Source organism: Psammomys obesus, unplaced genomic scaffold (assembly GCF_907164565.1).
Source record: "Psammomys obesus unplaced genomic scaffold, mPsaObe1.curated_primary_1811, whole genome shotgun sequence".
Taxonomy (NCBI): domain Eukaryota; kingdom Metazoa; phylum Chordata; class Mammalia; order Rodentia; family Muridae; genus Psammomys; species Psammomys obesus.
Window position 1 is genome coordinate 26,640,066 of NW_026596034.1, and position 24,117 is coordinate 26,664,182.

The following is a 24,117-nucleotide window of genomic DNA, read 5'->3' on the forward strand; positions in this document are numbered from 1 at the left end:
TTCTGGCACTTGGAAGGCTGAGGCAGAAATATTGGACTAATTTGAGATTAGCCTGGGTCACATAGCTAGACCCAGTCTCAAGAAAAAGGTAATAAACTAGTAAAAAAAAATTTTTTTTAATTAAATTCAGCTCATCAGTTTCACTACCCATACTCCAGGCATTTAGTGGCCAACCACCACAGCTGCACAGTACAGAACAGAAGACAATTCTGTTGTTGCACAGTGCTCACTTGGACAGCCCTAAGCTACGGAATGGTGCTCATTCATTAGCCTAGGATGGATTCTTCACTTACAATTTCTTAACCTCAATGCTGTTGATATTTGGAGCTGGGTAATTCTTGGTTGTAGTGGGAAGTTATATGCCTTGTAGGATTTTCAGCAGTACCTCTGCCCTTTACCCACTAGATGCCAGTAGTACTCCATCAGTTGTGACAACCCAAATTGTCTTCAGACATTACCCAATGTCCCTTAAAGATACAAAATCAAACCAGTTAAGAACAACTGCTTTGTCCTAGGCCAGTGGCTTTGGACTTAGGTAAGAAGACCCTCCCATTCGTCTGCAGTACTCAGCATGTCCACTCTAGCTGTTTCTTTCCTCAGCCACCACTTTTTTGAGCAACCTCTTTTTATACACCTTTCTGTTTATACCCTTGCTTTCCAGTGCTTAGCAAGTCTTAACAAAATTGCCATTCTGGATAGGGGAACCCAAAGATGGTATAGAGGCACAGCTGTGCGTCCATGAGTTCTGTCGGCTTTGTAAACTTGAACTGTATATTAGCTTTCCATTACTGTATCAAACACTCAAGATTTAAGTGAACAGGCTAGGCTATTGTCAGTTGGTCCTGTTGTTTTGGGGCCTGTGATGAAGCCCTTCAAGGGCACACCCAAAAAGAGCTCTCAATAAGCCCAACTCTAAAACTCTGCCGTCTCCAAATAGTACCAGCAACCTTTGAAGTTAGCACATGGACTCTGAGAAACAATAATAAGAGTTAGAGTACATGGCCTTTGAGAGACAATAATAAGTTTCGGACAGTTGCACACTGACACCAGTTTTATCCACCCACTCAGCTTCACAGAAGTATCTACTTTTATCCTGGCTTGAGTCATCTGTTAGGTCCTTGAACAGAGGTGTTCACAATATCACTGCCTCTAGCACAGTCTGTGTAAGTCTTCCCTGCAGGTGGTTCTTTGAGGGCTTTGCTCTTAACGCAGATCATTTTGTATTAGACATTGCCCTTGATTTGTAAAATTCAGAGAAAATTCGTAGGGCGGTCAAGGACTATGACCTCCTTAAGAGCAAAAACGTTTCATTTATCCTCTTCACTTAGCACAGTGAATGCCTAGAGGCATTCTGCACATGTCCACAGGAAGGAATAGCTTTACAGTATTGATAGGAAAGTAACATTGTAGCCTAAGGAACTTGCTACTCAAAAGTGACCTGCAGATGGTCACTAAAAAGAAACTCTAGCTTCATCCTTGAGTGAATTAGAACTCGCAGGTGAACAAGATGGCTGCATGAACTGCCGGACAGTTTAAAGTTTAACAAGTGCTAACTTCAGAGACCTTCTGTTCTGTACATAGACTATTCCATGATTGCATATATTCTTCCTCAAAGTAATCCTAAGCCAAATAGCCCATTAATCAATCCCCATAGACACACCCATCAAGGAAAAGTCAAAACATTGGCTGTTTCTTGTGTAGACTGGAGAAATTAATGTGCTTGCCCTGTTCTTGAGTGATCCCTCCAAGGTTCCCTGTTTCTTCAGAGACCACATGGAATATTGGCTAAGAGCACTAAAGCCTGGTAGCTGGTATTCAGGCTTCTCTTCACTAGTTAGGTGAACCTGAGCAAGCTAATTAACCTCAATTCCTCATCTGCAAACTAGTAATAGTATTCATTGGGGCATTTGATTACTGGCACTAATTTTGTAAAAGTGGTTAATGCAGTTGTTAGACGTGTTGCAACTGTTACATAATGTACAAATAGCTGTTACATAATTACTTTTAAATGTTTATAATTGTTTTATATCAGTACTGCTCTTGCTGCGTTTCCTTGTCAGACTAATGGCCTCCTAAAGATATCTTAATCCCTTGAACTTATGACTGGGTGATTTAAGATAGCAGGTATGAGCCTGAGGAGATGGCTCAGTAGGAATATTAGTTATTTTTCTGTTGCTGCAGTAAAACACCATGAGCTAAAATCAACTGATGAAAGAACGGGTTTGTTTTAGTTTTTCAGAGGGCAAACCCATAATGTCAGGGGACACATAGCAGCCCACAGCTGGAGCAGGAAGCTGAGAGATCTCATCTCCATCCACTCACATACAGTAAAAAGAACAAACTGCAAGTGCAGTGAGGCATAAACTCTCAAAGCCTTCCTCCAGTGACATGCTTCCTCTAGCAAGGCTCCACCTCCTGTAGGTTCCATAACTTCCCCCTACTGGCAACCAAATGTTTACATATGCAAGCCTAAGAGGGATGTTTCTCGTTCAAATGCCACAGTGGGAATAGTTCTTGCTATGCCAGCATGAGAACCTGAATTTGGATCCTAGCAGTTGCGTAAAGCCTGGGCTTGGCACCTGCACTCCCCGTGCGCTGGCTTGTTGGTCAGTCACTCTGGCTAAAACAGTGAACTTCAGGTTCAGTGAGAGATCTGTCTCAAGTGTTCTGCTTCCTTTCCTTGATGGAGACAGATAGCCAGTGTTGGCTTCTGGCCTCCACATGCAGTCACAGATGAAAGTGTATCTGTGCATACCCATATTATATATCATAGAGCCAAAGGAGGGGAGAAAAGAAAGCAGAAACAAGGCCGCTAACTCTAGAATGAGGAGATCAGCCTAGATTACCCAGGTGGATCCACTGTAACCCCAAGCATCCTTTAGTGTGAAAGAAGCAAGAAGAGTATCAGACTCCAGCAGCCATTGCTGGCTTTGAAGTTCTAAGGAGCAGCTAGCCAGAGATTGTGGGCATCATCCAGAAGGTGGCAAGAAGCTGGATCTTCCTTTACAGCAGTGGTGCTCAACCTTCCTAATGCTGCAACCTTTAATACAGTTCCTCGTGTTGTGGTGACTCCCAACCATAAATGTATTTCTATTGCTACTTCCTAACTGTAATTTTGCTACTGAGATGAATCATAATGTAAATATCTGACATGCGACCCCCAAAGGGCTCTTGACTCATGGGTTGAGAACTGCTACTGTAGAGCCTCCAAATTATAAAGCAGCTTGCCCACACCTTGATCAGCTCTAAGCCGGGCAAGTTGCTTCCTTAGCCTCTAAGTGTGTGGTAATTTGTAACAGGAGCTAGTAGAAAACTGCTACAACTCTGGGAGCTATTGTGATAAAGCTCAACAAATGATACAGTGTTTGTCTAGACACGCTAGCCCAGTCTCTTTTTCTACATCTGCCGTCCCTCCAAGGCCTTGAGCTCCTGAGGCAGACACAGCCTTTACATCACCCATCTCTCAGTAAGACTAAAGGCCTGGCTACCCATTAGTTTGCCCGTGGCTTTCCCAGACCAAGCAGGAAGCCCTTAGCCTAGTGGACAGCTGAGGTCAGTGAGCTATGATTAGGGACCCCTTTAAAGTGAATAGGATTCAAACCTCAAAGGCAAATCAGGAGACTGCGTTGTGGTTTTCAAGGAGGCAGGAGTCTCAGGCCTCCCTACTTGCTTAGCTGGAACTGCCCATTGGGTGGAATGGAAGGTGGGAGAAAGGCTGTGAGATAAGGGTTGTTGAGTGTGTTTATAGCTTTTCTCAAAAATCTCTAAGTGCACAGGTGGGGTTAGAACCGTCCGCCCCGACTGCTAGAACAATACCACAGGCTGGTGGCTTCAGTGAGAGCCATTCCTTTCTTGCAGTTCTAGGGGCGGGGCCTTTTCTCTACATACAGGCACTTTGGGGGTTAGTACCTCAGCATGTGAAGCTGGAGTACAAAGGGCACTCATCAGTGATCACCGTGACACCTGAGGCGGCACGTGTGTAAAGTTCCATCCTCGGGGAGAAGTGGGATACAGAGGGATATGGAGAAGCATCCCCGTGTTTAGCCATTGTACGCCCACCCCTCCTAGCTTCCCTATGAACCAGGTGATGGTAACTCATTTCACAAATGAGGAAGTGGAGATTTCTTACTAAGTCACTTTTCCAAGGTTTACAGCTAGAACCTCGGTGTACAACCAGGTTTATTTTTCCAAAGGGCATCCCCATTAGGTGGATGTGTTAAATCCTATCTCCAAACAAGAAATCCCACTCCTGCTATGGGTCCCCACCCAAGGGGGATGTGTGGATAATGAATTTTATCTTTGGACATCTGTGTAGTGGCTTTAGCTGCTGCTTTCAGTTCTCTAGAGCCCATCTTCTTGGATGACAGCCAGTGCTGCGTTTGGTGTTCCTGTGGGAGGTAAGAAGATGTTTTATAGTTACTGCAGGTCCTCAGATGCTAAACGTGCAAGGAAAGGTATGCTTGGTTCCACTGTGCTAGCGTGTTGTGACCAGCTTCTGATAACACGTGTTGGGTGCCTACTGAATACCAGACCTGAAGAACTTTCTTTCCACTGCCTCAGTCAGCACAGTGCCACGATTTCATAGAGATAAAGGTGCTCAATTTTTAAAATGGCAGCTTTGGTTTGTTGTGTCTTGAGGTTTTTGAGGAAGGTTTTCAGGTAGCCCAAACTCCTTGTATAGCTGAAGAGGACCTTGAACCTCTGTCTCCTAAACGCTGACTTTGCAGGCCTGTGTCACCATGCCTTATCTGTGTAGTTTGGGAGATAAAACCTTTGTGTATGTATGCTAGGCAAGCATTCTACCAACAGAGGTAACCTCTGCAGCTCCTGTTTTTTGTTGGTTGGTTGGTTTTTGTTTGTTTGTTTGTTTGTTTGTTTTGTTTTTGTTTTTTTTATTAATTACACTTTATTCATTTTGTATCCCCCATAAGCCCCTCCCTCCTCCCCTCCCGATCCCACCCTCCCTCCCGTTTCTGCATGCGTGCCCCTCCCCAAGTCCACTGATAGGGGAGGTTCTCCTCTCCTTTCTGATCTTAGTCTATCAGTTCTCGTTGTTTTTGCTTTTTGAGACAGGGTCTCATGTATCGCACTCTGACCTCAAGTTCCCTATGTAACAGAGATCCTCCTACCTCCATCACTGAGAGCTGGGATTACAGGCTTGCACCACCACCACACCTGGCTTTATGCAATTTTGGGAATTAAAATCAGAGCCTCGTGCATGGTAGGCAAGCACTCTACCAACACTGTGTCCCCAGTTTCCTGCTTAGGGTTTTGTGGCCTCTAAATTTCAAAAGACACAGTGATTGATCAGTATTAATGAAAAGATTGGCAAGATGCTGCTCTGTTCACTACTAGAGAGACGAATGTAAGAGAGAGGTATAGAGGGCACTGTAGTTATCAGAGCAGGTCATGAGGCCTCTGTGCAGGGGAGGCCTGCTGTGGCCTGCTGCGGGCTGGGAAGGCTTCCCTACTGTTCCTGGGCTTGGCTTTCACTACCAGCCATACAGCTCTAGCAAGTGGAATCTCACCTGTGCTTTGAATTCCAGAAGCCTATCAGTGTGGTGCCCTTTGAAAACCTAGGCACAGTCAGGGACCAGAGCTCTGACTGATACCCTTCCTGGGTGTGTCCTACACTGTTTTGAGGCAGTTTGTGAAGTTTGGAGTTGGCGCTCAGCTCTGCTGTTTACCACCTGTGGGAGTTAGAGCAGATTACTTAGACCAGGTTTCTGAGGCTGGTGGCTGCCTTTGTTCTGCCTGAAGACTGCTGATTTGGCCTGAATCCCAGAGCACTCTAAGCTGAGGATGTTCACAATGAAATTTGGGGTTCTGTGGCGCTGTGGCTAGGGGTGCCACATTCCTGTTCAGCAAGAGCTAACCCCTCACCCTTCTGCTGCCATGCTCACCAAGGCTTGTCACACCAATCCCACCATTTGGCTTTGTTTGACAATCCTGCCTACCCCTTGTGAAGACTGCTTTTTGTTTTATTTGGTTTGGTTTTTGGTTTTTCTGAGACAGGGTTTCTCTGTGTAGCCTAGCCCTGGCTGCCCTGGAACTCACTCTGTGGATCAAGCTGGCCTTAAGCTGCTTCTGCCTCCTGAGTGCCGGCATTAAAAGTGTGCACCACCACCACCGGACAAAGAGTGCATTTGTGACTTCTGGTTGAGTATATCTTTGCCTCGGTTTCCTGATCTTTATTATTATTTTTAAGTGTACCTTGAAAACCTTTTGCTGGGTGAAAGAAGCAGCCAGTCACAAAAGGCCAAAGCACCTTATCTATAGCGACAGCAGATTGCGATTGCCAGAGGTTGAGAGGAAAAGGCCAAAGGAAGCAGACTGACAGCTCAGGGCACAGGGTTTCTTTAGAGTTTGTGGAAATGCCTTAAAGTGATTGTGCTCCTAGCTCTTCAATCCTGCATGTGTTAAAAAATCACCGGACTGTATACTTGCAAGTAATGAATGATGCCTTGTAGATTAGATCTCGTCTTTGAAAGTAAGAAGATAGGTGATGTATCATTTCACTTTCCAATTGTCACAGTGTTGTTAGCTTCGGCCACATCCAGTGGATTCTCAGTATGGTTTTTGTTTGGGAAGGGATGTCAGATTTTTTGTTTATCATACGTATGAGTGCTTTCCCTTGTGTGTAGTGTCCATGGAGGCCAGAAGAGGGCATCAGATAGCCTGGCAGTAGAGTTACAGACTGTTGCATGCTGCCGTTTGAGTGCTGGGAAATGAACTCACATCCTTTGAAAGAGTAGCAAGTGGTCTTAACTGCCGATCCATCTCTCCAGCTCTTATATTTTTTAATATAGTATTTTTATTCCTTGATAATTTCATGTGTGCATATCATGTATTTTTATTATACTCAGCCCCACCTTGTTCCCTAACTCAGTATGTGTTTTGTGAGTTAAGTCTCAGGCCTTGTCAGAAGATAGTTGGCCTGTCCTCAGAAGCACATGTTCATTTCCATTCAGTTTTCTAGTGACGTGTGAGCAATGGAAAGCCACTTACTCCAGTGTTCAGTGAGCAGATGGAGATGCACTAAATTCTCTTTGAATTGCTGCCTGGGTGATCTGAATACACATGTCACAAGGGAAGTATGTCACATGGAGAGCTGAGACAGATAATTGTATTTGCAAGGAGAAAAAAAATTAAAAGGCGGCCCTAAGTCTAGGCTGCAAGTTTCACAACAAAGGAATGAATGTCAGCTCTGGGCTTCCCTTTACATCCTGCTTGGAGCCAGAATGAGACAGGCTACTCGGTCAGGGGTTGTTGAATGAATGTTGTCTTGGGTGGTGTGCAGAGCGCATCATCTCCTAGTTCTGACATTGCTGTGGTGCTGGTACCTGAGCGCGTGCAGTGCAGAATATGTGATACGCCTTGTCTAATTCTCTTCTTAAAAGTGAAGCATGTGATTATTTCACAAAGCTGTGTGGCTTTGTGTTGCTTGGTTTCCTCAGCTGGCTCAAAGAGTATATACCAGACTGGGTGGCAGGTTTTAGATTTGAATTTGATTACCCATTATCTTAGTTAGGGTTAGTATTGCCATGGTGAAACACCATGACTCGAAGCAACTTGGGGAGGAAAAGGCTTATTTGGCTTAGTTTAGCTTCAGGACAGGAACTCAAACAGGGCAGGAACCTGGAGCCAATGCAGAGGCCATGGACGGCTGCTGCTTACTGGCTTGTTCCTCATGGCTCATTCAGCCTGCTTTGTTATAGAATCCAGGACCACCAGTCTGGGGTTATCCCCACCTACAGTGGGACAGTCCCTCCCCCATCAATCACTAACTAAGGAAATGTCCTTCAGTTTCTCTGCTTACCACCTGGTCGTCTGGAGGCAGTGTCTCAGTTGAGGCTCCCTCCTCTCCGATGACCCTAACCCGTTTCAAGCTGCCACAGAACTGGCCGGCACACTAGTGTAAATAGCCAGTGTTTTGCCTGGCGGACAGCAAGTGCTTGGCAGCGTTCACATGTTTCTTATCTTCACAGTCGAAGGCAGCCAGCTCTCCAGTTTCATTTCAGAATGACTTGAGGGTGTTCTTCCTCTGCACTCCCTGTGTAGATGGAGGGACGTCTGAGCACTGAGCAGCAGGAGGATGGTGTACAGAAAAGGCACATATGTCACCTGAGGGCCTGAGTCTACACAGGAGAATTATCACTCAGTGTGTTCACTTTCCAGCTACAATGGCCTCAGAAGAGGGGAGGAAGAGACTGATACAGTATAAAGGACATTTGTTGGTGTCAAGGGTTCAAACCTTCTGTGATCCTGAGAAATGGACTTAATTTACCTAGGGTTGTTCAGATCTAGAAGGTGAGCATGATGGTAGCTACAAGTAACTGACCTCTGAAGGCTGCCGCCCAGCAAGAATACTAGCCAACTTACCCGTCCTTGTGTAGCCTGTGACTGTTGCCATACTGTGTTGCAGAGGCCAGGGCTAGCAACACATGCTGTGGCTGTGTAGCACAGAGTGTGACTGATAACAATCCAGAAGTATCCTACGGAGCTTTAGTTCCCTCTACCAAGGGAGCAGTCTCTTTGATACTGTGGGTAGTTAGTTGTTAAACCCTGTGTCTTTCGGCTAGGGCTTGTGTCTTTTGGGAGTCTCTGCCAGCCTCTCATACTTCCAACCAATTGCAAGCAGAAGCTTTGAGAAACCGCTAGAGGACACAGCGCCACTAACCGTCTCGTTCAACCTTTTTTCTGTGGGAAAACAAGGCGGTAGCAGCGTCTCTTCTGAGGTCTTTGTGTTATTGAAGGACCCCAGGGATTCGTGATCGAGAGAGTTGCGAGGCCAGATATTAACTTCAAAAACGAGTTCAGCTAAAGACCCCCCACCTCTGTTTCCCGAGCTGTAGATGAAAGCCGAGGCATCCTAGAGTCTTTGAAGAAGACTAGGCCAGGAGCTGGGGTGCCCGCTGTTGAACTTCACTTACTCTGTTCCCCTTGTGGTTGCTTTTCTTCTCTGCACTCTCCCTGTGAAGTCAGTGGACCAAGGCACCTGCTGGCTGAGGACGCAGTTTTAGAGTGCAGCTGCCCCTCAGCAGGATCACTTCAAATCACATTCTAGTGTGTGTGCGTGAGCACATGGGCATTTGTATGTGTGTCTGTGTCTTTCTACAGACACCAGCCATGGCTGTAGTGAACTGGACTCTTCTCATCATGTGTTTTGAGATCGCAGGAACAGTGCCCTTTGCTCATGCTAAGTTGTGAGAAGATTGGAAGGGCCTCAGCACCGTTGGATGCTGCACTAGCTAACCCCACAGGTCAGGTTTTCCCATGCCAACAACATGGCAGCACAAAGCTTTGCCCATGTTTGCCCTACAGCTGTGCCCCCATCAGCTCTGCCAGCCTTTGCAGACTGACTCCACTGGCAGGTGTAACTCATCAGCCAGCTGCTAAATGCATAACGTTGGGCTGGAGACAGCTGCTCCTAGAATTGTGAGACGAGTGGGATAGTGTTAGGGTCCTGATCAAGCTTTATGGAGGTGCAAGCTTTATTGATCAGTATATTTCTGGATACTAAATGTTTCTGGGTGCAGAGGAGTAGGAGAATAACACCTCAGCTGTTTTTTTCAGACCTAGGAGGTGGAAGAGGGTTTGCAGAGGCAGGGCATGTGAGGAATGCAGAGCTGAATGTGAGAGGAGCAGGCCCCCTAGGAAGCTAGGGCTGGAAGTGGGAGGTGATGCTGGGGAGTGAGCAGGCTAGAGAGGTCACATGGCCTGTTTTGATTGCTAAGGGTAGCCTTGATCCCTGGAACAAGACTGGCCCCAGGACAGCCCTATGCTGTCTGAGCTGGTAATATTGATGAGAAGGTTTTCCCTCCAGAAGGTACCATTGCTGTCATTTGTTTGCCTGAAGATAAAGAAAATTACTCTTAAAGTAATGGGCCCTGTGGCCATGGTACTTTAATGGTCTTTTTAGTAGGCTGGGGTGACCAAAATGAGCTCTGGTAAGTCCCCCAGCTGGTGTCCAACAAAGGAGAAAGGTACCACTGTCCCCACTGTCCTTTAAAACACCCTGCTGTTACTGAAAGTGGTGGCTCTGGCACCAAGGCCACATTCTTCTCCCCCTTACCAGTAGGTCCTTCTGGGAGCCTGCGCTGTCTTCAGAGCTTTCTCTCTGCCTTTCTGATTTCTAGCACCCACAGCTCCAGATTACTCTATAGGTTCCCACCCATACCCTGCTGGCCACTTTCCATAGCTCCTCAGGCCACCAGAGGGAGATGGGGTTGCTTTGGCGAGTGTTCAGGGTCTTGCACTGCTTGCACCTTTCCAAGCCTCTTGTTTGTCCTTCACCTTGGCCTTTCTTCTGCCAAGCCAAATGCTTTCCCATCTTGACTCAGACAGAACAAACTCATGCTTCAGAACCCTGTCCCGTGCCTAGCATAAGGCCACTATACACCTCTCCTAATAGACACCAGCTTTCTTGCCTTCTTCACCTTAGTATCCACTCTTAATGGGTTTGTACTATCATCCTGGAAAGACTCTCCAGTTTCCTCCACCCACCCCAGCATAGCATCCTTCAAAGCCGGGGATTGCACCTGTGCAGGGCTGACATCTAGGAGGGGTGTGCCCCAGCTGCCATGAATATCCCGGAATCTGCAAAAGGGGGAGGAAAGGAGCTAGTGTCAGGGGTGACTACGGTAGGGAGGCTAGCTCTCTTCTTGGGTCCTGGCTTAGCCTGGAGGGTGTCATCATATTCTAGGTGCTGCTGTCCCTTGTGCCAGGCAAAAGCAGAACTCAGCATCTAGGCAGGAGTGGGAAGCAGAGTTACTCACTCATAGTGGCTATGGTATAGCCCTATGCTCTTGATTCTTCGAGGACACATGCGAAGGTTCTTGATCTTCGTGGAATTTAGAAATGCTTTTCCATGAAGAACATTAAAAAATCAAGCCAAAAACAAATCATTTGCAGTTTTATGACTTTACTCAGAATTATTAGGCAGTGTGAAATATTCACCTTCATCTCTTAGAATTAAAAGAATTACTACTGCATTGGCCGGGAATCGAACCCGGGCCTCCCGCGTGGCAGGCGAGAATTCTACCACTGAACCACCAATGCTCCAGCTGTCAGCAGCTGTATTAGACCTCCCTGTAACCCCATTTCTGGGCCTCCTTGTGCATACGTTCAGTCACAGACTGAGCCCAGTTTATGGTGCTGCCACATCAGCACAGCCGCAAGAAGATCACCTAGCCTCAGAGCAGGAGGGAGCGAAGGGTGGGTGTGGGTCTGTGGTTTGTGTGCTTGTGAAGTAGATTTGCCTTGGGGCCTTGAGACAGGAAAGAGAGCTCCGCTCCCTCCTCCTCAGTAATCGGCAAAACACAGGGAGGCTGTGGGCGAGCCTCCTGTCCGCTGCGTGGGTCCTGTTGAATGAACTGTTGTGCTGCTCTCAGCTTTCACACTGCTTCCTGCTGGCGGCTGGCCCGGACCAGGGGCAGCACTGTGGAGGCGAGAAAGTCAGACTCCTGCAGCCAGTCATACTTGTCAGAGAGCCCGGCAGCTCCCTATGGACTCAGAGCAGAAATCTCTGTAGTCCTTGAGCTGCTTCAGGCCTTCTGTGATTGAGGGGCCTGGCTCCTCTGACAGGATTTCTGTGAGGAAACTGACCAGAAAGAGACACACATGCTTTGACAAAAAACAAAACCAAAAAGCAAGCTTGCATTGGCCGGGAATCGAACCCGGGCCTCCCGCGTGGCAGGCGAGAATTCTACCACTGAACCACCAATGCTCCAGCTGTTTTAGGGCCTGTCTGTAGGGCTCTTCTCGGAGCTGTCTTCAAAACTCAGACCCACTGATGAAACACCTGGCCTCGCCTAGCTGGTTTGTCCTGTTTGGGAGACCGCACAGGTTTAGTGCATACACGCTGCTGCAGGACCTATGATCTTACAACTCCCACCTAAAAACCCTTGAGTCATCTGTGACCTCAGCCTACATGATGATGTCCTTTCCTTCCGTACATGATCGTGTCTTTACCATAAGCCGATGCAGATGAATGTCCTAAACTGGGAGTTAAATAAACCTTTCTTTATAAGCATTCTGCCTCTGAAATTTCATTTTAGTAGGCAAAATGGACTAATATACCCAGCTTCCTTTACCTAGGAAATGCCGGTTAATATTTTTTAAATAATGTCTCAAATGGGACCACCCTGTCAGCCTCCTGAACATATACAGCACCACCCCATTTTTCTACAATTTTCCGTTTGTTTGGGCTGAGGCCAATTTTCCACTGGGCTGAGGCCAGATGAAGCCATGTGTCCCTGGCACAGATGCAGAGGAGCCCTTGGATACGTGAGTACAGACCTGAGCAAGTGTTTGATGAAGGGGAGTGATAGCTTAAAAGAAATGATTGGATGGATGGATGGATGGATGGATGGATGGATGGATGGATGGATGGACGAATGGACATTAATTTACATTCTCTCAGATTCTGAACTAGCCCCACTATTCCTGACTGCATTATATATAAAGGGACACTGAAACCTGGGCAGGAATTAGAACCCAGCCAGCAGCAGAACTGAGAGCACCCCCTCAGAGACTCACTCCCCCGCCCCCGGTCTTTTGGAAAGGTCATCTCTGCTCTTCACCCCGGTTCCTGCCCTGGAGCCCAGGCAGCAGAGGTAACCTGGTTTGACCTGTCCCATACCTCCTCTCTTCTCTCTCCCCAGGCTGGTGCGGGACTTTGTGGCCCAGAACAACACCATGCAAATCAAGCACGTGATCCAGACCCTGTCTCAGGAATTTGCCCTGTCCCAGCATCCCCACAGCCGGAAAGGGGGCCTCATTGGCCTGGCAGCCTGCTCTATTGCCCTGGGCAAGGTGTGTCTTCTCTTGAAGGACAGACAAAACAGAAATGGACTTCATTCCAACTGAGGCCCGGCAGGGCCTTTGCAAACCTGTATTTTGTCAAGACTCTTCCTTCCGCATTTAAGACTACTAGCAAGTGTGGTCTTACAGCCATATCCTCATAGTGTGGTCCCACTTCCGGGAGGCGGGCCTGGGATGAAGGCTTTTAGCTCAGCCCTTACACAGAGGCCTGAGCATCTCCCAAGCAGGTAAAGCCAGGCCTAGCCCTTCTGACTAGTCCTCCTGCTGCTCATTCCAGGACTCGGGGCTCTACCTGAAGGAGCTGATCGAGCCTGTGCTGACCTGCTTTAATGATGCAGACAGCAGGCTGCGCTACTACGCTTGCGAGGCTCTCTACAACATCGTCAAAGTGGCCCGAGGTGCCGTGCTGCCCCACTTCAACGTTCTCTTTGACGGACTGAGTAAGGTAACTTCTGATTAAGCCAAGAACAGCCGTCCCGCCTAACTTGACTTTATGTAGGACCTTGAGAGCTTGGGACACTGCCCACATGCAAGCAGAACATGTAGCATGTTGCTATAAGGGACGCATACTGTGTGAATCTAGTTTCTCAGAGACTTGTATCTATATTTTTTGATGTCCCTGACCATCTTCGTTGCACTTTGTCAAAGTATCAACCTGCCATTCACATAATCAGAAAAGCAGTAGTTTGAGAAGCCCTAACTCCCAGGAAAGGTAATGATGGTGACTCCACAGTCCAGGCTGTCCCTTTTAAAGGCAGTGATGACAGGCTTTCAGGTGTGCTAAAGAATGATCCCCTGTAGAGCTTTAGGGTCCTTATTGCTCTCCTTCTTGCCTCTCAGCCTGGTGGGGATGCCCTTCCTCAGGGGCTGGTGGGGCTGTTGTCCTACCCCGTGGTGCAGAGTGTCCCAGAAAATATTAACCCTGCAGAATGAACAACGTGGATGCTTCTAAATGCACCCTCACTGCTGCCTCAGTGGCCCATGGGCAAACGAAGCTTTTTAAGATGAGAATGCCCTAGAAGCAGCCAGTGGAAACAAGTGTCTGACCCAGTTACTTCATGGCCCGGGAACCCCAGCAGAGCTTGGGCTGTTCCTGAAAAAAGGGGAATTCTGCTGTAACCGGCCACCTTTCTCAGCTTCAAACACTAGGAAGGACACCACGTGGTGTTTTGCTCTGCACCATGGCCCTGGCTGTTGCTTCGCATTAGGTCTCTTGGCTCACATTGTGCTATGACTGAACATTGCCTCTGTTTCTCTATTTCGGTGCCTCGTAGTTGGCTGCTGACCCAGACCCCAATGTGAAAAGTGGATCTGAGCTCCTAGACCGCCTTTTAAAGGTATTTCTGCTTTGTCCATCTTTTATTTTTAGAGTTTATTCCTTCTGTCTGTGTAGAGTAGAAATTCTGGCGTTGAAGATGTTTTTCCTCATTTAAGTTTTTTTTATATATATAGTACATGCATATATATTAAAGCTTGCTGATTGGTATGCAGTTTCTATGACAAGTATATAAAGCTGTGTTACTGCCATAGTCAAAATACAGAACTGTGCCATCCCCTTCAATGAAAATCTTCTGTTTGGGGGACAGGAAGTGGGTCAGTCTTATATTTTATGTGTATAGTTGTTTTGCCTACATGCATGTGTATGAACCACCTGTGTGCCTGATCACTGCAGAGGTAATAAGAGGTGTCATGTCCTCTGGAACTAGAGTTATAGCTGGTTGTGAGTCTCCATGTGGGAACTGAGAGCAAAACCCAGGTCTTCAAGACTAGCAGCCAGTACTCTTAACTGCAGAGCCATCTCTGCAGCCAGGATCTTCTGTTTTAGTGTCCCACCCAGAAAAATGAAGTTAAGCTTGCACCCCAGCCTCCCATGACAGGGTGCTGGGCTTTGACCCAGACTTCAGAGTAGGGTTTTGCCATCCATTTTGTTCTCTTGACTTTTCTTTGTTCACTATCCATCTTTGTTTGGCTTTGGGCCTATGACAATGCCAGTTCTCCAGGGACCTCTCCTACCCAGCTCATGCCCTGCCATTTCCCTCCATGGTTATCTGACCCTCAGCCCAGGGCCAGCAGCAGAGCAAGCCAAGCGTTGGCTCTTTATAACCCTCACCCCTTCGATCCACAGGACATTGTGACAGAAAGCAGCAAGTTTGACCTGGTGGGCTTCATCCCCCTTCTGCGGGAGAGGATTTACTCCAACAACCAATATGCCCGGCAGTTCATCATCTCCTGGGTATGGTCCAGTGCTTGGTAGATTCTTCCAGCCACCAAGAGTCTCTGGTGGAGTCTGTGACACACACGATGGTTCCTTTTGCCAAAGATACTCTTTGTCTATATCCCCTGATAACCTTCAGATACCTCTTCACCAAAAACACTGGGCTGGGCATGGTGGCGCATGCCTTTTGAGGATGGCATGAAACTTGAGAGGCAGAAACAGGCAGACCTCTGTGAGTTCAAGGCCGGCCTGGTCAGTACAGCAAATTCCAGGCTAGCTGGGACCATACAGTGAGACCCTGTCTTCAAAAAACAAACCAACCACAGCACTTTGTCCTGTGTTGTCTTCACTGCCTGTCCTGTTTGCCCCTGAAGGGATGCGATTCCTTCCTTGTCCTAGAAAATACCCAGGATCTCTGAAGCCCATGGTGCCACATCCAGCAGCTCCACCCCTGAGAGTCTCCTAGCTTCATCCAGCCTTCCCCTTCAACCCCCCTCTCCCCAGCATCAAATCATCTTGGAGTCAAACTTCAACTTCCTTGCGTATTGAGCATGAAAATGGCTGCCAGCACTCCATCCTGACACAGGCCCCCAGTCCTTCCTCTGCTGGTCCCAGGGGAACAGAGTAAATCAGGCTCTGCTCCTGGGCCAGCTCACCCAGCTCACCCTCTCGCTACTCCCCTCCATCAGATCCTCGTTCTGGTGTCGGTGCCGGACATTAACCTGCTGGATTACCTGCCAGAGATCCTGGACGGGCTTTTCCAGATCCTGGGGGACAATGGCAAAGAGATTCGCAAAATGTGAGTTGGGGGAAAGAGCAGGCAGCTGCCACTCCCTGGAATCCCTGTGGTCCCCCTGGTCACATATAATTCCATGCCCTGGTAACCAGGACACACCCTTTCCTTCTTCCCATATCCTTCCCTACGGAGGAGTGGAAAGCTCATCTTCCCAGCTCAGTGTCCTCCTAACAAATGTAGGGATGTGACCTGGAGCAGAAATGGGCTGACATGCTAGCTCATGCCTCCTTTCCTCATTGGTAGGTGTGAGGTGGTTCTCGGAGAGTTCCTGAAAGAAATTAAGAAGAACCCATCCAGTGTGAAATTTGCTGAGATGGCCAACATCTTGGTGATCCACTGCCAGACCACAGGTGAGTATGTAGAGGCCCTATAGCCACAGCTACCTCCTCAGAAGCCCCTGTCTCCAATATCCAGGCTTCAATATGGGGCAAAAGGGACCCAGATGAGCGAGATACATGCCTCTGGAAGCAGTAGGATGGTGGGTGTAGCTATGATGAGATCTGGGTTCTCTTTTGATACAAATACCCTTTCACCTGGCCTGAAGATCTCATAGACAGTGCTTTGCCTTAGGTAAAGGTAGGATGCTTGGAGGTCAGAATCCCCTTTCTCTTAGCATCTGTTGGTTATCAAACCACATGAAACAGTCTCAGCAATAGCTGCTTGTTACTAGCCATGAACCTACAGGTCAGCTGGCTGGTTTTGCCCCCAAGTCCAGCTTGGACCTAATCATACACCTCAAGCCAGTTTTAGGGTCAGTTGGAGCTAGGTGGTCTGGGTATGATCTCACCCCACATCTGATGTGGGGTGATGGGGCTCAGCATCCAGTAGACTGGATGGCATCAGCAGGGTTCCAGGAGAGACAGGACACAGAAAGGTCTCTTAATTCCTACACTTAAACCAGAGATACCATCACCACAACTACATGCTGTTGGCCAGAGTAGCCAGTTTTCTGGTTCCAAGGATAGGAAAGTGAATTCCATTTAGAAATGAAACACAAGTCAAATTACAGCAGAACAGGGATTCATGGCTGTTTTCACATGGCTGTGCAAGATTGTTGCTCTCTCTTAACCTGTCCTTACAAACCTTTAGAAGGCAGAGAGCCTGGGAAGTATTTATTCACATAGCTAGAAGCAGTCAAGCCCCTGATTCATCAGCCTTTGTGCATGGTAAGTGGGAGGGAGCTCTCCAATGCATGTTCCAGCCTCTCTGGAAGCCACCAATTCCCCTTCCAGATGACCTGATTCAGCTGACAGCCATGTGCTGGATGCGGGAGTTCATCCAGCTGGCGGGCCGAGTAATGCTGCCCTACTCCTCTGGGATCCTGACTGCTGTCCTGCCCTGCTTGGCCTATGATGACCGCAAGAAAAGTATCCTTCACTGCGGAGTGGAAACTGAAGTGGAGGGACCTGAGTGGGCAGCTTCCTTTAGGCTTCTTCACTCCTGGGAAGCAGGAGATGGAGCTGAATGTGGATTAGGAAAGGCAGGGACATTCTGGCTGTCCTCAGTCCTCACCTGCTTGCTGCCAGATATAGAGCAGCAATCTCATGTACCAAGGGTCTGCCCCTCTCTATCTTAGATGGGAAATGTCCCAGTGGAGGAAGGACCACCTGTGGGAAGAAAGAGGAATTTTCACAAGGGTGCCTGGGGCAAGAATGGGCCTTAGGGAGGACTAAACCCATGACCAGAGAGACTGGCAGCCTCAGGCTCTAGGCCTTCACATGGGGTGATCCTTACATCAGTAGACAGGCATCAAGGAGGTGGCCAATGTGTGTAACCAGAGCCTAATGAAGCTGGTCACCCCTGAAGATGACGAACCAGATGAGCCAAAGCCAGTAGCACAGAGGCAGACAGAACTCAACCCTGAGGACTCCCTACCAAAGCAGGAGGGGACAGCCAGCGGTGAGTACCCTGACGACAGAGTCCTCGTTTCTGCTGTGGGGAGACAGCAGAACTAAACTTGTAGTGTGGTTTCCACACGCTGACTCGATTAGTTCCAGGAGCGACCCAGGCACTGTAGTTGCCCCTCCTGCAGCCTCTGACAGCTGAGTAGTGTCTGGCAGCTGCCCCCAGAGCCCACGCTCTTCACCCTTGCCACCTCAAAGACCATCAAACGTTGCCCTTGATCTCCTCCTGGGTCCAGCCACCATCAAGTCATTGATGGGAACATGGCAAGAACACCAAGCTGCACAGTTCATTTGATTCTCAGCATTTGGCCCTCTGCCCTAGCCATTCTCGGGGAGGATGGGTCAGGAAAATGGTAGTTTACTGAGTACTGGAGATTTCTACTGGCAAGTCATTGCCTTTTAACAGTCTTTCAAATGCTCTTTGACATTGTTTCCTTGTTTGTAAAATAAAGAAAACCAATTTCTATGCTGTTGGAGATGGAGTTTGCCTTTAAAGCACTGCTGCTCTTATCTCCTCTGTCTTCAGTGTCTCAGACCATCTCTGGAGGGATGTCCTCCTTTTCAGTTGGTCAAAGTAAATGGAGGTACACCCTGTGCAGATGTCTACGGGTGACAGAGCAAGATCTGGAACCTACATTTGGAGCCAAAAGAACCACCATAGTCATAGCATGTGCTTGCTAGAGTAGCAGACAACCTTAGGCCAGGTCCCAGGACAGCCTTCTGTGGGTTTGGCTGGTCGAATAGAAGAGGGCCCACCCCACTGGGTCTCTGTTGGGTATCAGGTTACAGCTGCGCCAGAGCCAGAGCAATGAAACACCTGGAGACAGAACAGCACCCAGCTGGAGCATTGTTGGTTCTGCGGTAGAATCCTCACTTGCCGTGAGGGAGACCCGGACAGTTTGCTTACTGGTCAGTGCAGCAGCTTGAGCGCTTTTTGACAGCTCCTGGAAAGAGAAAACTTAGGTACGTTAGTGAGGCCTTGCACAGGAAAAGCTGTCTTTCTAGAAGCTAGACGTCTCGATAGTTGTGAACTTGTGTTGGTGTGTGAGCTTTTTATTTTGCTTTTCTTTTTGTTTTACGGTTTATCTTGCTTTCTTTTTGTTTTATGGTTCTCATTTTAGAAATTTTGCGCAGAAAGGGAAAGTTGCAAAGCAGCAAGGTCACCTGCACAGATGATGAGCAGCGGCAGATTTGGGGCGCGCACACACACACACACACACACACACAACTAAAATCATTTGTCACTCCCACATCTTGCTTTTTCCCATGAATAACTTTCTCTTGCTTGTTTTTTTGCTTGGCTTTCTTTGGGCTTTAGTGCAACATGAAAGTTGGGGAGTCGGAGACACTAACTTTCATGTCTCCGACTCCCCATCAGCAAGTAGAATGGTGGTCGCCTGGGCTGAGGGGAAATGGCCCTGGGACTGCCCGGGACAGATCCTGGTTTCTCTGGGAGATGGTGGAAAGGCTCTAGAATTAGAGAGTGCAATAGTTGTACACCTTTGTGATTATACTTAGAATCGCCTGATCAGACACTTTACTACAATGGCAGAGTTTTGTTAAGCGGAGTTTTTGGTGTGGATTGTATTTCAATTCATGTGTATGAGGAGCTTAGTTGGTAGCTTGGTAGCCTTGTCCCTCCCCTTCTGCTCTTGTAGCAGCAGTGAGCTCTCTGGGGAGTTGCTGGTCCACTCCTTGAACTGGAGCATTGGTGGTTCAGTGGTAGATTTTTTTGCCTGCCATGTGGGAGGCCTGGGTTTGATTCCCAGCCAATGCAGCATCTTTATCCTTTTAACTAGTTCTTCAAAGCCGCCTTCAAGTAGCTTTCTGCTCAGGAAAACATTACCCTAAACCAGGGTATGTCTTAGCAGCTTGGCCTGGATTTTACTACTTCATAAGCAGCATTGTAAAAGATGAACAGCATGCTTTATAGTAGTTTCTAGAAACGGGAGGATCTCACTTGACAGCTTTACATTTATTCTCAACCTTTCTCAGCTTATAACTAATCACAGTCTTTTCCAGGATGCCCAAGACAGAGTTCCAGCAAGCCACTAGACAGATGATCCAGCCAGGAAATGGGCACACTTGTCCCATTTTTTCATATTGATAATCTGTTCCTACTACTCTGCCTTGCCCAGGACCACGTGGCTGCCAAAACTCCTCTTGCCTGGTCTTCCTCTCTGAGTCCCCTTGCCTGCTCAGCTTGTGGAGATGCAGCATGCTCCACACATGCACACACTAGCGTACTCCCCACGGCCTGTGCGCATGTATTCAAACACGCAGGATCCAGCCCTCCACAGCCAATTCTTTCTCCTAAATCAGAGCCTCAGGTCAGGCCAACCCCTCCTTCGTACCCTCTGCCCCAAGCCCTGCCCACCTGCAGCTCCCCATTGGCCTCCCCTTTATGGACATGCCGTGCAAAGAGCTTTCCCTGATTCTGAGTCCTTGCAGCATTCAACATGCCTGGCCCGATCCCACTGCCCCTGACATCCCTTAGCTGTTTTGGGTGTCACAGCACTGGTTTCTGGCATCTTTTGCTCTTAAGCAGGTGCCCCTGGCATCCCTTAGCTGTTTTGGGTGTCACAGCACTGGTTTCTGGCATCTTCTGCTCTTAAGCAGCTGCTCAGCCTTTCTTTGATCTCAGTCTCCCTAGCTTCCACACTTGACCTTGCTGCTTAGCCTTTCCAAACCTTAGTTTCCTTACTCGGTGGCTCGAGTGACCTTTGTCACCTGTTTGTAGGGTAGCTGTAAGTTTCAAGATAGATTTTTTTTTCTTTTATGACAAATTCCTTCTACAATAAGTACTGTAGTATTGTTTTAACATGGGCGCTCCATGACTTAAATGAGGTTGCGATCACAAACCCACTGGCTGAAAATATTGTGAGTCAAAAATGCATTTGAACTTGTTTAGAACACATCAGCCTACAGTTGACCAAAGCTATTCATCACAAAGCCTGCTGGGGGAGTTCTGTGTAGTTTTATAAACTCTGTACTGAAAGCAAAACGGGGAATTGCCGCATGAATGCCACCTTTGCAGCATGAGGAAGTTCAGTCAGAGTGTAGGTACGTGTTCCCGTTGCAAGACCCTCAGCTGGGCCTTCAGTGGTCTGTTTCTTCTCATCAGGTTCTAAATCAGGAAGAGGTAAGTGAGAAGGAAGTCTGTACAGAGGATTTCCAGTAGAGAACTTGTGGCAGCTCCATTGTGCATGTAGTAAAATCTACCTGTTTGCAAAACTGACTCTGGCAGGATTTGCCAGCACCATCGATGAGGGCTGCAAGTATAGGCAGATCAGACATGGATCTGCCTGTAAGGACAGCTACAGAGTGGGGATTGCAGTGGCACCATGGGTACAGGGGACTGTACCCAGCCCAAGGAAGGGAGCATAGGCAGCGGCCAGGCCCAGCCTCTCTGAGGTCTTGAAGCAGCTTGTTTCTAAACATCTGATGTAAGGAAATCCATGCTCCCTGGAGAGATGTTAGGGCAGTGCTTACGTATCGTCACCCAGAGCCAGCATTGCCAGCTGGGTGTCGGCTTGCCAGTCTTCAGGTTGGGTTGTTTCTTGGTGTCTTGTTTTTGTTTTTTAATGTATAAATATTCCACTTACATCTTTGTATTTTGCTTTCACACGCACATGCGTGCACACACACAATCCTGAAAATAGATTGATTTACAGTTTGAATTTTTTTTTTTTTTTTTTTTTTTTTGCCAGCAATACACAGTTTTCCAGGTTAGTCAGCACTAATCTGCATTGATTTATCTTTTAATTGACATTGTTTTAAAGTATACAACTTAATTGTTTTTGTATCTTCACACAGTAGTACAACCATCAATACTATCCAATTCCAAAACATTTCCACGGTCCGCCAGTGAGAAACTCATGCTCTCCCCACCTGTGCTGCCCCAGCCCTGCACTGCCTCAGCCCTGTGGGTTTGCCTGTTGTGAGCATTCCATATCACAGAATGACACAGTACAGGCCCAATCTTATCTGGCTGCTTCACCTTGCAGTTCAAGGTTCCCCCATGTTGTTAACATATATTAGCACTTCATTTCTGTTTATGGATGAACAATATTCCATTGTGTGAGTAGCTATTAGGGCTATTTCTTCCACTGTGTGGATAGTAAGGATGTTTCTGCTACAGTTGTTTGTTGTTTTTTTTTTATCACAACATATACTGGCTTTTTTTTTTTTAGCCAGTATTGTATAATTAGGTATATTAATAATATCAGTGTCTAGACCAGTAATTCGAATGTCTTTTGTCTTTGGAAATGTAGTTTATAACATCCTAATTTATTAAGCTGTACTTCCCTATTAATGTACTGACCTTGTATTATTACATCAGATAGATAATGCTCTAATCTATTTAACCAATCTATCATAAATCACAAGCTACTTCTAATTCCATCTTAACCCTATAATCCTTGCTAAGAAGAACTTGCATGCAGAAAAATCTTACAAACATCTGTAATTATTTCCTAAGGATAAATTCATAAACTTTTAAGGCTTTTGATACCATATTTGCTGCTGAGTGCCAGTTTTAATCCCACTATCATGATGCAGGCCTCCAAAGATAAAGGGGGCTTTTCCCGTAAGAGAAACCAGGAGGAGCAGATTGTGTGCTGGGACCTGGGATGACTTGGGAAGCCTTAAGGCCCAGGAAGAGAATGGGCCTGGCGCCAGACACCTTCCTTCTTGGGAGGCAAACAGAGAAGAGATTAAATAGCCTAGCAGGTATCATGAGCCTTAAATGTTTAATAATTTAGTCTTAGGAATTAATTAGCAGATGTATACCTAAGGGTTATCTCTAGGCCAGGTGGTAATAATCCTTTGGAGGGAGTGGGCACCACAGAACATCATAGAGCAAAGAAATCCTTTGCAGATGGGGTTAGCACGTAGAATCAGAGAAAGGAGTCAGGTGACTGGGAACATAGAGTTGCTATCCATTGGGCTGTGGAGGGACAGTGAGGAGATTTTTGGGAGAAGGTGAGGAAATGTAGAATGTGCTGGATTTTGATGCGCTTTAGACAGAAACATAGTTTTAACTAGGTGATCTGTGCTCCCCTGGAAGTCAGGTGGGGAGCTTTGGTATAACTGTCTGGAGCTATAAGCTAGGTGTTGCATGGCATGAATATAGCATGCCCCTCACAGGATGATGACTACTTGGTTCCCAGGGAGGTGGACCTTTGAGAGTTAAGGCCTAGCTACACTTAAGGCCTCTTCCTGGTTGACCACCTACTGTGACCAGCCACTTCACACTTCATGTGAACACAAACTGAGGTCCTCTGACCTCCATGCCTTCACCACATCTGAAATTCCCTGAAACCATCAGTAGATCCATCATCTCTTGGGTTGCTTCTGCCAGATATATTTATAAGTAATAATACACTGAGAGAGAGTGCCACAGGGCTGGGTGTCAATGAGAGAAGGCCACCGGTGAGCCTGATCACACCGTCATGGAGAATGGGATAATGAAGTAAAGGAGAAGCCAGGGATTGAGAAGAAGAGAAGCAAGTGATGGCCACTGGGGAGTGATGTGGACAGCTGTGCAGGTGAAAAGACCGTGCTGGTCTTCACAGTATGGGGGCATCAGTGCTGTCAGATAAGACTGCTGGGAGCAGGTTCTGAGAGGGAAGGGGGGAGGAGGTGCAGTAAGGATTACAATCCTTTTGATGATTTGTCTGAAAATGGAGGGCAAAGAAATGTGACAAGGGCTGACAGGAGGTGAAAGCAAGAGGGATTTTTTTTTTCTTTGTTTGTTTTGCTGTTGCCAGTTAGATTATTTGGGTTTGAACCTTTGTTTTTGAGATAGGTTCTTGTTGTGCAGTACAGTCTGGCCTGAAACTGCTGGTCTCCCAGGGTTCTTCTGCCTCAGCCTCTTGCTTAGCTGAGACTATGTGGGTGAGTGGCGCTGCACTCAGCTCTTTGACGCATCTCGAGAAAGTAGAGCATATCTGTCTTCCCCCATAAGCAAGGCACAGTGCTAGAGGCCATCAACCTAATACAGGCCAAATCCTCTCATGAAAGAGCCATTTTCCTGCATTTTCCCTTCTCTAAAAGCCACCTGTATTCAGTTGTGGACCCATTCTCCGCTGTCACACAGGCCCAGTGGGAGAGGATGACAGATTTGCCTGTAGAATCCGGTGTCTACTCCCTGTGGCCTAACTCTGACCTACTTTCTGACTTAGGGTAGCTACCTAACCTCTCTGCCTCAGAGACCCTGCTTGTCAAATGATAACAAAACCTGATACATGGGTGATTAGGAGAATCAAAGTTGTTTGTAAAGAGTCTGAGGAAATGATTAAACACAGTAAGTGAAGAGTCGGGTAGCAGAAGGCACCCTGTTTCACTTCACTCTGGCTGGTCTTTCCATCCAGTGC

The 24,117-nt window shown here is 47.4% G+C and overlaps 1 protein-coding gene and 2 non-coding genes across 5 annotated transcripts in view; 1 reads left to right on the plus strand and 2 right to left on the minus strand.

The window, feature by feature from the left end:
* The window catches only part of Vac14 (VAC14 component of PIKFYVE complex), a 106,202-nt gene that overhangs the window by 1,178 nt on the left and 80,907 nt on the right, over positions 1 to 24,117 (plus strand). For all 3 annotated transcript variants that reach the window (XM_055621251.1, XM_055621253.1, XM_055621252.1), the window contains exons 2-9: positions 12,666 to 12,816; positions 13,103 to 13,270; positions 14,100 to 14,162; positions 14,951 to 15,058; positions 15,730 to 15,839; positions 16,080 to 16,186; positions 17,069 to 17,203; positions 17,583 to 17,735. In XM_055621251.1, coding sequence (XP_055477226.1) covers positions 12,666 to 12,816; positions 13,103 to 13,270; positions 14,100 to 14,162; positions 14,951 to 15,058; positions 15,730 to 15,839; positions 16,080 to 16,186; positions 17,069 to 17,203; positions 17,583 to 17,735 — 995 coding nt within the window. The remainder of the gene's footprint in view (positions 1 to 12,665; positions 12,817 to 13,102; positions 13,271 to 14,099; positions 14,163 to 14,950; positions 15,059 to 15,729; positions 15,840 to 16,079; positions 16,187 to 17,068; positions 17,204 to 17,582; positions 17,736 to 24,117) is intronic.
* Positions 10,991 to 11,061, minus strand: Trnag-gcc (transfer RNA glycine (anticodon GCC)). Its single transcript has one exon. It is a non-coding gene; the product is annotated as a tRNA-Gly (tRNA).
* On the minus strand, positions 11,658 to 11,728 carry Trnag-gcc (transfer RNA glycine (anticodon GCC)). The gene has a single exon. It is a non-coding gene; the product is annotated as a tRNA-Gly (tRNA).